The sequence below is a fragment of the Sinocyclocheilus rhinocerous genome, unplaced genomic scaffold, assembly GCF_001515625.1.
Source record: "Sinocyclocheilus rhinocerous isolate Xijiao unplaced genomic scaffold, SAMN03320098_v1.1 scaffold278, whole genome shotgun sequence".
Taxonomy (NCBI): Eukaryota; Metazoa; Chordata; class Actinopteri; order Cypriniformes; family Cyprinidae; genus Sinocyclocheilus; species Sinocyclocheilus rhinocerous.
Window position 1 is genome coordinate 738,258 of NW_015664178.1, and position 15,492 is coordinate 753,749.

At 36.3% G+C, this 15,492-nt stretch overlaps 1 protein-coding gene across 3 annotated transcripts in view; it reads right to left on the reverse strand.

Moving 5' to 3' along the window:
• The window catches only part of prkag2a (protein kinase, AMP-activated, gamma 2 non-catalytic subunit a), a 59,735-nt gene that overhangs the window by 27,607 nt on the left and 16,636 nt on the right, over positions 1-15,492 (reverse strand). For 2 of the 3 annotated variants that reach the window (XM_016540296.1, XM_016540295.1), the window contains exon 4: positions 4,676-4,872. In XM_016540296.1, coding sequence (XP_016395782.1) covers positions 4,676-4,872 — 197 coding nt within the window. Of the gene's footprint in view, positions 1-4,675; positions 4,873-11,121; positions 11,540-15,492 lie in introns of those variants that run through there. The other variant, XM_016540297.1, reaches the window with a different exon arrangement.

Here is a 15,492-nt window from a genome sequence, read left to right on the forward strand (position 1 = left end):
CACCAAATACACCAAATAATGTTCTTTTTAGCAACATCATATGACCCCTTTAAATCAAGTATTCCGCGTACTCATTTCTTGTTATGAGCAAATATAAAAGCGAGGGGAGTCAGCCTGTCCAAACTGGCTGGTGGTGGGTGGGGATTTTGACCAATCCAGATGAATCGAATCTTTTGAGTCTGTTCACTAAGATGATTCGTTCACTGATTCAGTGACTCTTGCTGCAGGTTAAAGGTGCGGTCACATTAGCGAAATTATAGCAAATTTTCAGGTACAGAATTCACATTTAAATTGTTATAAATTGTAATCTCTAATTTCCTTTAACTGCCGTAAACGCGTTCAGGAGAGAGTGGAGATCCAGCGGATGATGTAGGACGTAGGCCTAGCGTAAGCTCAAGTGAGAAATGACGAACGGGAAGCGCAGAGGAGAGAACAAAACAAAAAATTGTAAAGAAAAATGTCGGAGGATTTCGATATAAACCAAGAGGAGACTGGTTTTCCTAGGATGGCCTGAGGGTTAGTAAATCATGGGGTAGGTGAACTATCCCTTTAAGGTTAGTCATGCTAATTCAAGTGACACCACTTGAACCAGTTGCTAAATCTGCATGGGGAAATCCTTCGCCTATATACAACATTCATGATCGCATGGATTCCAATTGAAATTACCAGATTTCGCCAACGAAAGTTCGCTGTACAGCGGAAAATGTGACTGCACCTTTAATGCCGTTACCCCAATAGGTTGAGACAAGTAAGCGCTTGTGTTATGTATAATATAAATCATTGCCACATCAATTATTGGCTTTATTATATTTTTTTATAATAGTTCTAATTCTATGAGAATTATAAACTATAAACTAAACAATAACTAACTACACAGAGAAATTATGTCATTGGAATCACTTTCAGAGCGATTTTTTTCCGAGCTGATAATTAAAACACGGACAGCCAATCAAAATTCACCCAACTTTGAGTATTTAAAGCTACAGGCGACATAACTACTGTGGACTCTAATATGGTTATCATTCTCTAGGGCAGTGGTTCTCAATTCCAGTCCTGGTGTACCACTGCTCTGCACATTTTGTTTGTCTCTCTTATCTGACGCCCTCGGTTAAGTTATTTTTATAATGGTTCTAATTCTATGAGAATTATAAACTAAACAATAACTAACTACACAGAGAAATTATGTCATTGGAATCACTTGTTCAGAGCGATTTTTTTCCGAGCTGATAATTAAAACACGGACAGCCAATCAAAATTCACCCAACTTTGAGTATTTAAAGCTACAGGCGACATAACTACTGTGGACTCTAATATGGTTATCATTCTCTAGGGCAGTGGTTCTCAATTCCAGTCCTGGTGTACCACTGCTCTGCACATTTTGTTTGTCTCTCTTATCTGACGCCCTCGGTTAAGTTCATGGATCTCCCTAACGAGCTGATTATCTGAATCAGGTGCGTTAAATAAGGAAGACATACAAAATGTGCAGAGCAGTAGTACCCCAGGACTGAAATTGAGAACCACTGCTCTAGGGCCTTTAGAGCAACACACCAGTTATGTCGAAAAGTTCTAATTAATTCAGTTTTCTCAAATCAGATGTCTCAGTTAATTCAATTCGTTGACGAACAAGATTCAGTTTACACACAAAGTCTAAAAACACTTATTGCTTCGGTAAAGGAGGCGTATTCGGTCAGTATGTCCAACCAATGAAATGCTCTGTCACATACGCCTCTAAAAAACTATTTGTTCATGATATAATCAGTCAGTCACACACTTGAAATCAGTGAACAGATAATATGAGTCAGTGCGCAGAAGAAGGATTCACTAAAATAAAAGATTCGTTTAACAACAGTGACTCATTCATAAATGAAACACTAGTTGTTTAAACCTGAAGGGAATTTTGTAAGTACAGGGAATTTGTACATGAAATGTTAACCTTAAAATGTTACCAAATTGTTCATATTCTTAATATTGAATCTAATTAGTGGCAGTATTTCACTCCTTGATTGTGCTTATGGCATTTGTGAGTGGTTTTCCAAGAACAAATTCTTACTCTTTCATATCTAAAATGCATTTGCACATCTATGCATCCACATTTAAATCAGCTCTATCTGCAGTGTACAGAAAGACTGTCTGTGCAAATAAAGCCAGTAGTGCGGCACTGCTGTTTGTGTTGTGCCCATCTGGTCGTGACACTCTTTCTTAACCTCCTGCGTCTTTTTCCTTTTCTCTCCAGTTAATGGCTCTCCTTGGACCTAGATAGAATGAAATCAATTTAACATATACAGCTGTTTAAAATCATGAAAACCTATAGAGGCCGTCCCGGCTCCAAAGATATTTCACACAACTGTTTTTGGTCTTTCCCAGAGCAACATCTGGCATGGAGGGTAATTAAAATGAACTGTGCCCAAATTCCTGCCTGATGAATCAGTGGGTGTGGCTATCTGAACGAACTTGGAAAAACCCTGTGAATATACAACAGAAGTAAACAAACACATAAGGGGTGGCCACGAGAAAAATGTTAGTTCACAAATCTGGGGAATTACAAATAATGGGAGAGTGGGAAAAACTTAAAGTGTCAGACCTTGACAGAGAGTGAGAGGCATTAAATTTATTTAACAGACAGCAGCAAACAGGGAAGGTGTCTGAGAAGCTGTGATTCTGTTCATCCGCATTGACCCATATGAGACCCACACTCAGTTCAATACATGAAATGAGAATCGCTGAGAGTGGATTTTCAGGGGTTGCTAAAGATAAAGTGACATTATTGCACTGCATTGAGTTGCAGATTTTTAGGGATGAATTCACAAAACTTGCACTACTTTTATATTTTCATCTATGCTGAAACACTACGGCACAGTGAGTATTTAAATTTGGCTCATTATAGGACCTTACTGATAAATTATGTTTGCATGAAAAATTTACAAACAGATACTGTATACCGTAGGTGAATGAGACTCAAAGTGTGAGAGAAAGAGTAAAGGAAATGCACATAAAGATTCACAAGAAGTTGATAACACATCTGCTGAGTGCAGCCTTGGACCTCTGCTTAAATTACCGGGCAGGAGGCAAGGACAACAGCATTGCAGATGGTGACTGCTGTATTGATTTTGGCATTTGAACGTGATGAACGGTCAGTGTGTTGAGTCGTAAAAATCTGATTAGATCCATCGACAGGAACTGGCGTATTGTATTGTGAAGTATTGTGTGCCTGTTTTAAGGAATCTTGTAGATTTATAAATGTTGAATATATATTCCATAATTAAATATACATTTCAATATAAATAAGTATTTTGGGTCAAAGTTTTTGACAGTTTTTTAAAATAATAAATATAATGTGTAAAGACATAAAAGACTCATATTCATGTGACTCTTCAGATAAATGTGTGTGTGCGTGTGTGTGTAAATATAATTTATTATTTTATAATAATTATAAATTTATGTAAATTATATTAATATAACTTATTTAATCATTTATATTATATATTGTTATATATAACATGTTATATCTACAGTATATTATATCTATCTGTTATATATATATATATATATATATATATATATATATTGTTTAAATATATATTATCATAAAATTATTTTATTTTATTTTATTTTATAGTTCATACATTTGCAAAATCTGCATGCGTTCTTTTAAATCTTAAATGCCCAAAACATATTTTCAAGGATCGGGATCTTTACATGATCCTTATTGGAAAGTTTTTTGCTTGAATTCTTGTACAGAAACACTATTCATAGGAAGTCACAATTTCTGTCAGGAAGCTCACCCATCCATTCAACCACCCACCCACCCACCCATCCATCCATCCATCCATCCATCTATCTATGTTGTGGGTAAAAAGAAGCCAGGCGAAGTTGATTGATGAGCATACTTGAAAAAAAATCATAAGCATTTATCAAGCGTGAAAGAGCGATTAATGAATCCATTATATGAGAAATGTGCAATGAGAAATGATTAACAAGCCATCCTGACTACCTCAAGTCACTGCACAAAGCCATTATCTTCCCCCAGCCGAGACCACATGGCCATGGCTGCTGAATGAGTAAAGATATTATTTTTTAGCAGTCAGCCATCGGCCCAGTAAACACAGCACATAATAGAAAATAGAGAGCAGGGTAGGAGGAACATAGCAGGTGATGTTAGCAGCGCTTATCAAATTAAACTGTCCTCATGAGCAATACAAGTGGCATATTTATGAAGCCATATTACTATCAAATCATTTTAATATAATTATGGAACATAATCAAATCAAAACCAGGTTGGAGACAGGCGTAGTCCAAAGGCTCCATGCATCTTTGATATTGTGTAAGACACCAAAGCCTGTTTAAATATATATTATCATAAAATTATTTTATTTTATTTTATTTTATAGTTCATACATTTGCAAAATCTGCATGCGTTCTTTTAAATCTTAAATGCCCAAAACATATTTTCAAGGATCGGGATCTTTACATGATCCTTATTGGAAAGTTTTTTGCTTGAATTCTTGTACAGAAACACTATTCATAGGAAGTCACAATTTCTGTCAGGAAGCATTATGCTTTGTCTTTATTGTTTTGCTTGTATTTAGTTATTAAAACATCTATCGGATGATCACTTGAAAATGAATGATGCAGAAAATGACTCAGATGTATCAATGTCCCGCTGTAGATCACTCACCACACGTGAGGTAGATAGAGGTGCCGAGCAGAGACAGGGCGGTGGTTTTGCGGCAGGCGGGCTGTGGTGCTGTCCAGTGTCGAGGGGGGAGGAGGAGGAACGGTGCACTGTGTCATTCCGACTGCCTTCCAGAAGATATGCCGAAGTCTGCTTGGTCAGTTGTGTTGGAGTAGTGGGCGATGAGGAGATACCAGAAGCTGTAGAAACAGAGAGAAGATAAGACACAACAGATATCATCTATCTATCTATCTGGAATGAAATTTGATGTTGCTACTATCACAGAAACGATCACTGCACCTTTAAGACTTTATGGCTGATACTGTGTACTGTGCTACAATGTCTCACTGTATCCCATTCTCTGCCCACGAAGGATGATTTAGATCCACCTGTCGTAATTTCTGATCTGCGCCTGCAGAAATAGAAGGGGCCATAAGGCCTGAACCGCAGGCAGTGTGGAGAGCAGAGTTTTATCACCTCATTTTACACTTCATCTGCTGTTGCAGGCTGCAGAATTCATGCTGTGATTCCTCCAGGCTCTGCCCTCCATACTGCAGTCAGATCAGAGAAAGTGGCCGGTATAAACAACACCCCTCTGGATGTTTTTATTCTGTTACTGAGGCTACACGATTCTTCCAATACATGGCAAAGACCCAAACATGACACCTGTGTCAAATTTTCATCGAATTTTCGATTCGATTACAATTTCGATTGGTTCATCACACCAATCGCCTGAGTAATTGGCCTGTCCGTTTTGGATTCATGCTGCACGTTAGTTGGCCATTAAATGATAAAATCAATCTCATTGTGGGCCCTATAATTGCATTTTTGTGATTGCTTCAGCTCCCTGTTGTTTGAACTTGACCCACTTCTCTGTGCCGTCCTCTCCCCCTGGCTGGATTCGGTTGCAGAGCCTTAAGGAAGCAGCTTGTTCTCACAGAGTGGTGTGTGGAGGAAACTTATTGAGTTTCTGCTTTGAGTCGATAAGAGGAGAGTGAAATGTAGCACTGCCTGCAGAGTCCAAGATACCATCAGCAAGCCAATAAGGTAAGAATATATTTCCAAGAGAACAGCCAAGATTACATCCTTCTATCTCTCTGTCTGTCTGTCTGTCTGTCTGTCTATCTATCTATCTATCTATCTATCCATTGTTCCATCTATCTATCCATCCACATCAGAATGGCAATAGCCCCTCACCTCACCCGAATGCATCCACAGGGAGTTTACATTCTCATCCTCCACACAAATTCACAAGGATCATCTACCGTCAGGACCGCAGAGTCACATGATCTTTGCAGACGTAATTCATTACGATTCCCAGCCCAGCTGAATAGAACACACCCACAGGCCATACTTGCAGCGCTTATCAAATTAAACTGTCCTCATGAGCAATACAAGTGGCATATTTATGAAGCCATATTACTATCAAATCATTTTAATATAATTATGGAACATAATCAAATCAAAACCAGGTTGGAGACAGGCGTAGTCCAAAGGCTCCATGCATCTTTGATATTGTGTAAGACACCAAAGCCTTGTTGTGTTCAATTCAAACACATTTAAGTAGGTAAATACCAAGGTGATTTTCCTCAAACATGATTGCTCATTCTAGACACGGTGTCTCCACTGTATCATTATGCTGATATGCACTTTTCATAAATTGTCAGGACTGTAAATCACATTGAAAGCCTCTGAAGCCGATTTAAAGATCTGAATCAAAAAATGTTTTTCTTTGTAATAATGTCCACTGATGAATAATTAGACCAAGAATGTGTATTAAGAAAGTAAACATTTTTCATTTTGATGTTGTTTTGACTCGGAAGTGAACTTCACTCTGTAAATATGGCACAATCCTGCACACACACTGCTGTCAGCTCTTCCTCTGCTGTCATCATGACATCTTTTGATGTTTACCCAGCAGACAGAGGTTAACAAACTTCATCCTCAGTGACCGATGACCCTTGGCCCAGTGTAAGATAAATTAACCCAACGCTGCATGCTTTTAACCCTGCTCACGGGCAAAACACTTACTATTCAATGAGCCATAACAGATAAACCAATATTCCAAACACAAACCTTCAATAGCACTTGACATGATTCATTTTTCAGTCCAAAAGTAAGCTTTAGAAAAGCAATAACACAACTAACTTCACAAAAGGCCTCAGCACAATCAAATCAGCCAGCATTGACCTCTTCATTTGCCTTTTCTGCCTGTCTGTCTCTCATTCACTTTGACTGAGTGATGAGCTACAACCAAAGTCTTTTACATATGTCTGCTGATTACATATGTGTCTGCTGATTAAACACACTGAACTGATGTTTGTTCTGTAAGAAGATATCATCAGACATGCATGAGAACAAGCACATTCTCTAAAAGTCCTCTGAAGAAAGGACAGCAAGCTCTCTTAAAGACATAATACAGACAGAGATGTGGGATCTTATCAAAATTCCAAGGACATTTTTGAATCTACTGTATGAAGACACAGTAAGCTGAGCAGCGCCCCCTAAAGCATTTTATGCAGAATTGCATATCATAAAAACCGGGACAGCTTTATGGTTATGAATACAATTTACTATATATGAATACAAAAGTAAGCTGTTTTCTAACTGTATTAGCACGCCATTAAGCTTTTTTTTTTTTTTTCCCCTAGACATCTGGCTTGTGAACAGCAAGATGGCTACATTCAGAATAGCATATTTGTGCAGTGTGCAGAATGCAGTTTTACTGGATGGCAATATTGCTTGGAAAATTGTACCCCATAATTCAAAGCATATTTTGATTTTCTCTTTCCATTTCTGCCAGAATCAATATCTCCTGTGATTTTTGGATCAGAATGCATTTTGCACACCTGCAAAACAAATAAATAAATTAAGTAAGTAAGATTGGATTAGAATGCATTTTACTCACACAATAAAAATAATAATTTTTATTTACAATTTATTAGTCTATTTTTTTTTTAAATATACCATTTTACTTAATGAATTGAGATTTTATTAATTAATGAATTAAATGAGAATGAATGCACATGTTTGAATTGGTTTATTAAAAATATTTTATTACAGTTTATTACAATATATTATTAAAATAGTATACATTGTATACTACACAGTGTCCTATAGCAGTATGCTATAGTATTTAATTCTGAACATAGGCTATGTGTCTTCTGAATTAAAGGGATAGTTCACCCAAAAATGAAAATTATCCTATGATTTACTCACCCTTAAGCCATCCTAGGTGTATATGACTTTCTTCTTTCAGACGAATACAATCGGAGTTAAATTTAAAAATGTCCTGGCTCTTTCAAGTTTTATAATGGCAGTGAATGATGGTCAAGATTTTGAAGCCCAAAAAAGTGCGTCGATAAAAGTAATCCACACGGCTCCGGGGAGTTAATAAAGGGCTTCTGAAGTGAAGAGATGAGTTTGTGTAAGAATAATATCCATATTTAAAACTTTATAAACTGTAATTTGTAGCTTCCTTTAACTGCTTTACGCGTGTGTAACAATGTTCGTAGATCGGGGAAGAAGGAGGCGGGAATTGGCAAACATTTAAACATAAAACTTTTTTTATGTTTAAATTATTTAAACATAATATAAATTAAATTTATATTAAACATATACACCTGATGGCTTGAGGGTGAGTAAATTATGGGGTAATTTTCTTTTTTGGGTGAACTATCCCTTTAAAGTACATGCTCATAGTTTAAATGCGGCCAATGAGAACACAAGCTGCGATAGCAGTTGCTTTGGATTGTGTCTCTGCCTGGTGACATGAATCCATGTGTCACAAAGTCCAGGCTGTTCTCCCAGCAGGCACCATCTCCATGTCATGGTGACGCCTGTCAAAATCCATTCAACCAATAGGATTGCATTTTCTCATGCAGTGTGTGACATTTGCAACACGTGAGAGGTAGCGCTTGCTGCTCTCATTTTCAGCACACAACCGCTTTTACAGAAGCAAGACTCGGATCTGATCAGAGTTTGGCTTTATTTTTTAGAGCGTAGTCTTTATATTTGGATTCTAGTTCAACAGAAGCTGCACTTTAAAGTGTTCAGAGGCGATTCACTGTTCCTTCATCACACTCGCTAGAACTCTGTTAGTCCAGAGACATAACCCTAACACAACCATTGCTAAAGCAAGTTAAACGAAAGATAAATAAAAGAAAGTAGACAATTTATAAATAAAATGTGATTGCCGGGGCATTGCTATGTAGTTGTTAAGATGTATTAATTTATTATAATTATAATTCTCTACTGAATAATGTAAGGTAGATTTGTGTGTGTGTGTATGTTTTATTAATTAAATAATTTTATATTTCTTAATTTAGTTTTAATTTATATTTTATTTTTAAACATGCTTATTTTATTATGGCCATCTGAGGGGAAAAATACTGAAACAGTACTGTGTAACAGGTCTCAGATCAGTGAGGGACATCCTCCAAATGCTATTTGCACATTGTCCTGACATTTTCAGCCGCTAACTGGTCATTTGTGTCTCTGTATCATCCATCAGCCTGTCAGCTTTTCAATATCACTCCAACTTCCAGACCTGTTCACAGAGGGCAAGCATGATCCACTCTTTTCCCCTTCTCCTCTCACTCTCGCTCTTTCGTTTCTGTCAATCGTTTTTCCATCCGCTGACTGTTAGATACAGAGTGGAACGTGATCTGTTGGTTAATGTAGGTAAGTGGCTGGTTGTAGCGGATACGCTCAGATACGGCAGCAACTGTATATACCATTCAAAAGTCGGCAAGATGTTGTAATGTTCTTGAAATCTTTTATGCTCACTAAGGCTGCATTTACTTTATAATAAAATATAACAAAAACAGTAATACTGTGAAATATTATTACAATTAAAAATAACTCTTTACTATTTTAATACGTTTTAAAATGTAATTTATTCCTGTGATGCAAAGCTGAATTTTCAGCATCATTACTCCAGTCTTCAGTGTCACATGATCCTTCAGAAATCAGTTTAATATGATGATTTGATGCTTGATTTCTTATTATTATCAAAGCATTTCTTATTATTATCAAAGTTGAAAACAGTTGTGCTGCTTAATATTTTTGTGGAAACTATGATGTAGGATTCTTTGACCAATAAAAGTTTAAAAGAACCAGTTATTTTTACATTATAAATGTCTTTACTGTCACTTTCAGTTTAATGCATCCTTGCTGGATATATTACTTTCTAAATATCTGTAATTAGGTATAATTAAATGCGGGTGGCCAAACATTTAGTCATTTTCACATCCCTTAATTATTGTTTGCCTGAAGCACAGAAGGTTTATATGGAAAATACGGAGAGCAAAAATGTCACAAAGTGAATACAATGGAAAGACTAATTTTATAAAGGCTAGGCCCATTTCTGCCTATAAAGGGTAATTTCAATCTTATATTTCACAATATCTCACTGTGTGACTTTATATCCTACATGTGACTTTGTTTCATATTTTAAACTTTATCTCACAATTACCTTTTTTCTCTAAGGCTGAAATTGGCTTCCATAGGAGAAGAAATATGAACATAACACAATTACAACATGACAGATGTTCACTCCAGCAGACACCACTTCGACAGGCTGTTTGAGGTTAACTCGAAAAGAAAATAAATGTCATTTAAAGTGTATGATTTGTACGTGAGACCCAATTTGCAGCGGCAAACCCCTGTTGGCCCTTGTTATTTCCTCCCAGCAGTATTCCAATGTCATTTTTATATTTTAATGAGTCCCGCTGAAACTCACTCTCAGTAGACTATAAAATAACGACTCCCATTATTAATATCACAGGATTAGCCGTCACAATCATTATACCCGAAGAACACAAAACATCCCATTTAGAAAAGTCACACAAATCTTAACAGCTTTTTGTTGATCCACATTGCAGACAAGCTTAATGCTTAGAACCTGCCACATTCCAACCAAAATCACCTGTTTGGAAGAATTACGTAATACATGTCTTGAGAGAAGAAAGTCTAGTTTTCAGGGTTCTGGGTATCATCTTGCAGGATGTTTAATTGGCAGGATGCACTGAGAAATGACTCCTTTAGGCTTCCTGTCATCAAATTTACAGGTAAAGGGTTCTACTGCTCATGCTTTTATTGCAGTCGTGGCTTAATGGTTAGAGAGTCGGACTTGTAACCCGAAGGTTCAGTGTCCAAATACGTCTTCATTTTGAACATCATTTGTTTTAATTTAAGACCAAATGAACTTCTTATTTTGAGCTGGTTTACTTGAAAAGTGCTTGTGAAACTTGGTTTGATGTTTTGATATCTAATGCAATGATTTTCTAAGATATTCTTACATTTCAAGTGTCCAAATACATTTAACAATATCTGCTAATGTCACTCATGGAAAATATAAATGTTATATAACATAAAGTCATGTAAATAAATTTCATGTTGCTACATGAAAAACAATGCTGCAGAATAAGCCTTAACTGCCATCTTACTGGTTCCCAGGAGGCCGTGGGGCTCTGACTGCCGTCTGCCTGTCCGCCCCTCTTGGTCCTTGCGTTTTTTGGTCCCTCTCAGGCTGCTAAACCGTTTCATGGGTGGTGAGAGAGTTTGGACAGGCTGTGGAAAGTGCAATAGGTCATTCCATACCCATAGACAGTGCTGGAAGAAGTTTTAGTTGGATCTCTTCAGTTACTTCCAGGCCTTGGATCCATATCACCCAATCATTGAGCCAGTGACAGGTGCTCTTCAAAGATTAGTTCATGGTCTTCAACCAAAGTCCTTCCTTCAGGGTTCTTCAGCTTCTTTCTCTTACAGACTCTTGTTTCTGTTTCACAGTTCTGAATCAGTGGCCGGCCGGCTGGCAAGCCTGCAGCAGATTGTCAAGTGCAGCTGTGTGTACGCCAGCGTGTGCGTGTGTGTGTGTGTGTGTGTGTGTGTGTGTGTGAAGCATGCCTTTAAAACAGCATGTGTAACAAGGAGACTGTAAAAGGAAACCGACCCATGCTTGGTTTGGAATTGCTGGTGATTGGCCAAACAGCAGTAAACCCCACCCACTCATAAATAATTCACATCCTTTCACATATATTATGTGTTGGGCATCTATGTGAGTGAACTGTTTTTTTGTGTTTAATATTAGAGAAACAAAAGAGAAAATATATATAGTTAAAAAGAAATTTCACCATCTAGTGTTAAAATGAAAGAAACTTCTAATTTCACGTGGACTCTGACTTCCTCTGAAGTCAGTTGATTTTAATAAAAATCTCATTAAGGAGAGGACAAAAATAATCAGGGGACCATAAAATAGGATTTAACCTTTCCGAATACCTTGCCAACTGAAATGAATTCAGCGCCGTGGGAGAGCATTCCTGTTTAATGCAAGAAATCGTATTTCTATTTGCTTATTAGTGGTGCAAACTAAGGCAAGCATCACTATTATTATTATTATTATAAAGAAATTAATTATATTCAGTTTCCACAAAAATATTAGGCAGACCAGCTGTTTTCAACATTGATGATAATAAGAAAGCAAGCATCAAATCAGCATATTAGAATGATTTCTGAAGGATCATGTGACACTGAAGACTGGAGTAATGATGCTGAAAATTCATTTTTAATATATTGCAGCTTACAAAATCAGATATTTTAAACTGCATTAAAATTATTTTCCCTAAAAAATTAAGAATAATTAAATTATTAATTACATACATTTTAAAAAGTGACCAAAAATATTACCAAGCCCATACACCCACAAGATTTAAGTTTTTTTTTATTTTATTTTTTTATTAATGGCACATTGTTGCTGGCGCTTACACTTGTAAGTAATGAAACTTCATTAAGCTTTGAACATGTTCCTGCATTATTATTATTTGCCATCGTAAGTTTGACTGCTTTACTGTGGCCGTAATGTAAACTGACCTTTACTTAAAATAGATGCACAAAATATCAGATCTAATCTGTATCTTGCCCTGTAACAGAGCAAATCTGGAAGTCTCCAAAAGAATACCCTGGTGAAATCCAATATCTGGGTCATGAAGCGTATTCCATTCAAGGAGGAAAAACAATCTCAGTGACAATCAATTTAGCTAATGAATTCATGTCCCTGGTGATAATTGCCAACAACATCTGATCACCACCTGCTTCCTGTGCCATCATAAACAAATCATTCTCTGTCAGTGCACTCACGGCACCAAATTAATCACTTAATAGTGGGTAAAGTCACACTGTCAGGCTCCACGCCAAGAGATAGTTGTGTAAGCAGAATTAGATGGGCTTTGAGTAATCACCTCTCATTTTCCAAACTCTCCGCTGTCGTTCCTTGTCAGGGGCACTTAGAGTCTTGCTAAGCACTTCTAAAGACGCTCATTTGGGCCCAAAAAAGTGCCTTCGGTGAGAAGCAAGCAGCTAATCCCTTCGAAATCCACTGTACTTCCTGACATCTTCAAAGGACCAGGGTCAACAAGACACTGGAAAGAACAGGGTTGGTTTTTAGGACAAAAATGCAGTCAGGAACCACTAATGGAGCCGGATGTAAAAGTCATGTTTTTTAGGTGTTGTGTGCTCTAGCCCCACCACAGACAGCAGCTCTGTTCTTAAACCTAGTGAGCTGCCTACCAAGACAACATCTCAAGGCTGTTCTTAAAGTTACTGTAGGTGGGAACATTATGTTGTGATATAGGGTACTTGCAAATCTTAAAGCAGCAATCCAAGAAAGCTTAGCAACGCGCTCAGTGATAAATACATCCACGTCGTTGACATAAACACTGACTATTAATCATGGCTGTGTGCCATTAAGAATGGAATTAAATTGCAATTCAAATTTGACTGTAAGGAAGCATAATTAAAAATTAAATTCAAATAAATTCAAATTATTGTAATTTTAAATTGAAAATCAAAGATTATCAAGCCAAACTTTGAATTTTGACTTGACAAAGTTTTATTTGAAAGTTAAAAAAGGGATAGACAAGGTTTCTAATGCTTGAGAAGGATGTATCTCATGTAGCTGCATTTATTTGATCAGTAATACTGTGAAATATTATTACAATTTAATATATTTTTTATTTAATGTAATATATTATTATATATACTCTTATATCATTATATATTTGTATTTAATATATTACAGTAACTATATTATTAATATATTTAATATAGTAATATTTAATATCATTTAAAATAACTGTTTACTAGTTTGATATTTTTTTAAATGTAATTTATTTCTGTGATGCAATGCTGAATTTTCAGCAGCCATTGCTGCAGTCTTCAGTGTCACATCATCCTTCATAAATCATTCTTATATGCTGATTTGCTGCTCAAGAAACACTTATTATCAATGTTATCAATATATCAATTGTGCTGCTTAATCATTTTGTTTGTCAGGATTCTTTGATGAATAGAATTCAAAAGAATTTATATAAAGAAGAAATCTTTGTAACGTTACCAATGTCATTATTATAACTTTTGATTAATTTAACATGTTCTTGCTGAATAAAATGATTAATTTATTCATATTGATGGCAAACTTTTGAATGGTTTTGAATTTTTATTTTCCAGTATTCATCACCTGATCTGAATTTCTTTGAATTGCATTTCAGTAAACTCTATCATTACAATTCAACTTCCTGTGGTGTGTAGCCAATTCAACTAAAAGGGAGCCAGTTCTGCACTTTGGAACTCAACCCATGTAGCTTAGCAACACACTAACATCAAACTCTATTAGAATCCATTGTGAGTAGCTGCTTATAGTATGTAGAGCATTCCACATCAGTCACTTATGAGGCTCTGTATCAGTTGGCACAGGCTGCTTGTGTAGGCAGTAGACAGCAAGGCCGCTCACAAGAGCTTTTGTGTTCATCACATAGGACCTGCTCTTCTATGGTGTCAGAGCTGGAAAAGCCTTCCTATTCCATTTGCTTGATTTAATACGCTTTCATGTGAGAGTGTGCGATGCCAAGTTACTGGATATCTAAGAATGGGCCTGTTTTCTACTGCAGGTCACCTTGTACTTTTGGAGTCAAGCCAGATTGACTTTTCTAGTCAGTCTCTTAGAAAAAAGAAGACGGTGGCCCATGAAATGGCAGAGAAAGTCTGTGCAACACACAGAAAATTGCATGAAATTATGGGTATGATCATATAGACCACTTTTAGGGTCCTGTTTGAAAGTCTTACAGGTTTGGAATGACATGAGGGCGAGTAAATAATGACGGAATTATCTTTTTTCTTTTTTGCTGAACTGTTCCTTTAAGTTCTCAGAGGTCAGAGATGCTTTTCATCTGAGATGTTTCTCTCAGTGAAAAATGTTCTAGAAAGATCGCCACAACAGAACTTTTCTGTTCGCAGCCAGTCTGTAGACTCTTCCTTAATAAGGATATGCCCATGTTATATCTTATGTGCAAACATGGCAGCTTTCTGTAAATACACAGGGGCTCTCTGCAGCCGCAGATCCAGTGATGAACAGTATTCCCAGATAAGGTCTGAATGAGGGTGAGGAATGCACTGGCACAATGAGACACTCCTCTAACATTATCTAGACGTTATCCAGATGTTTAGGTAAATGTTAGAAAGCTAAAAATGGCACAATGAGGAAGACATCAAAGTGATTTTGACTGCCATAATTAGACTTTTAAATCAGCTTTTAATTTAAAATAATGTCTGTAAGGTAGTACCTTAATTATAATGTGTTTGATTAATTTCAGATTCAAGTTTTAATTAAATAATTAAAAATACAAAATTTCACACACAAAATTATATCCAGTTTAAAATTTGAATTACATTAATACAATATTTATTTCTGTTAAAAGACTAAATAAATAAAAATTATTACAATTATTTTGCATTTGAATACAAACAAGAATATATATATATAT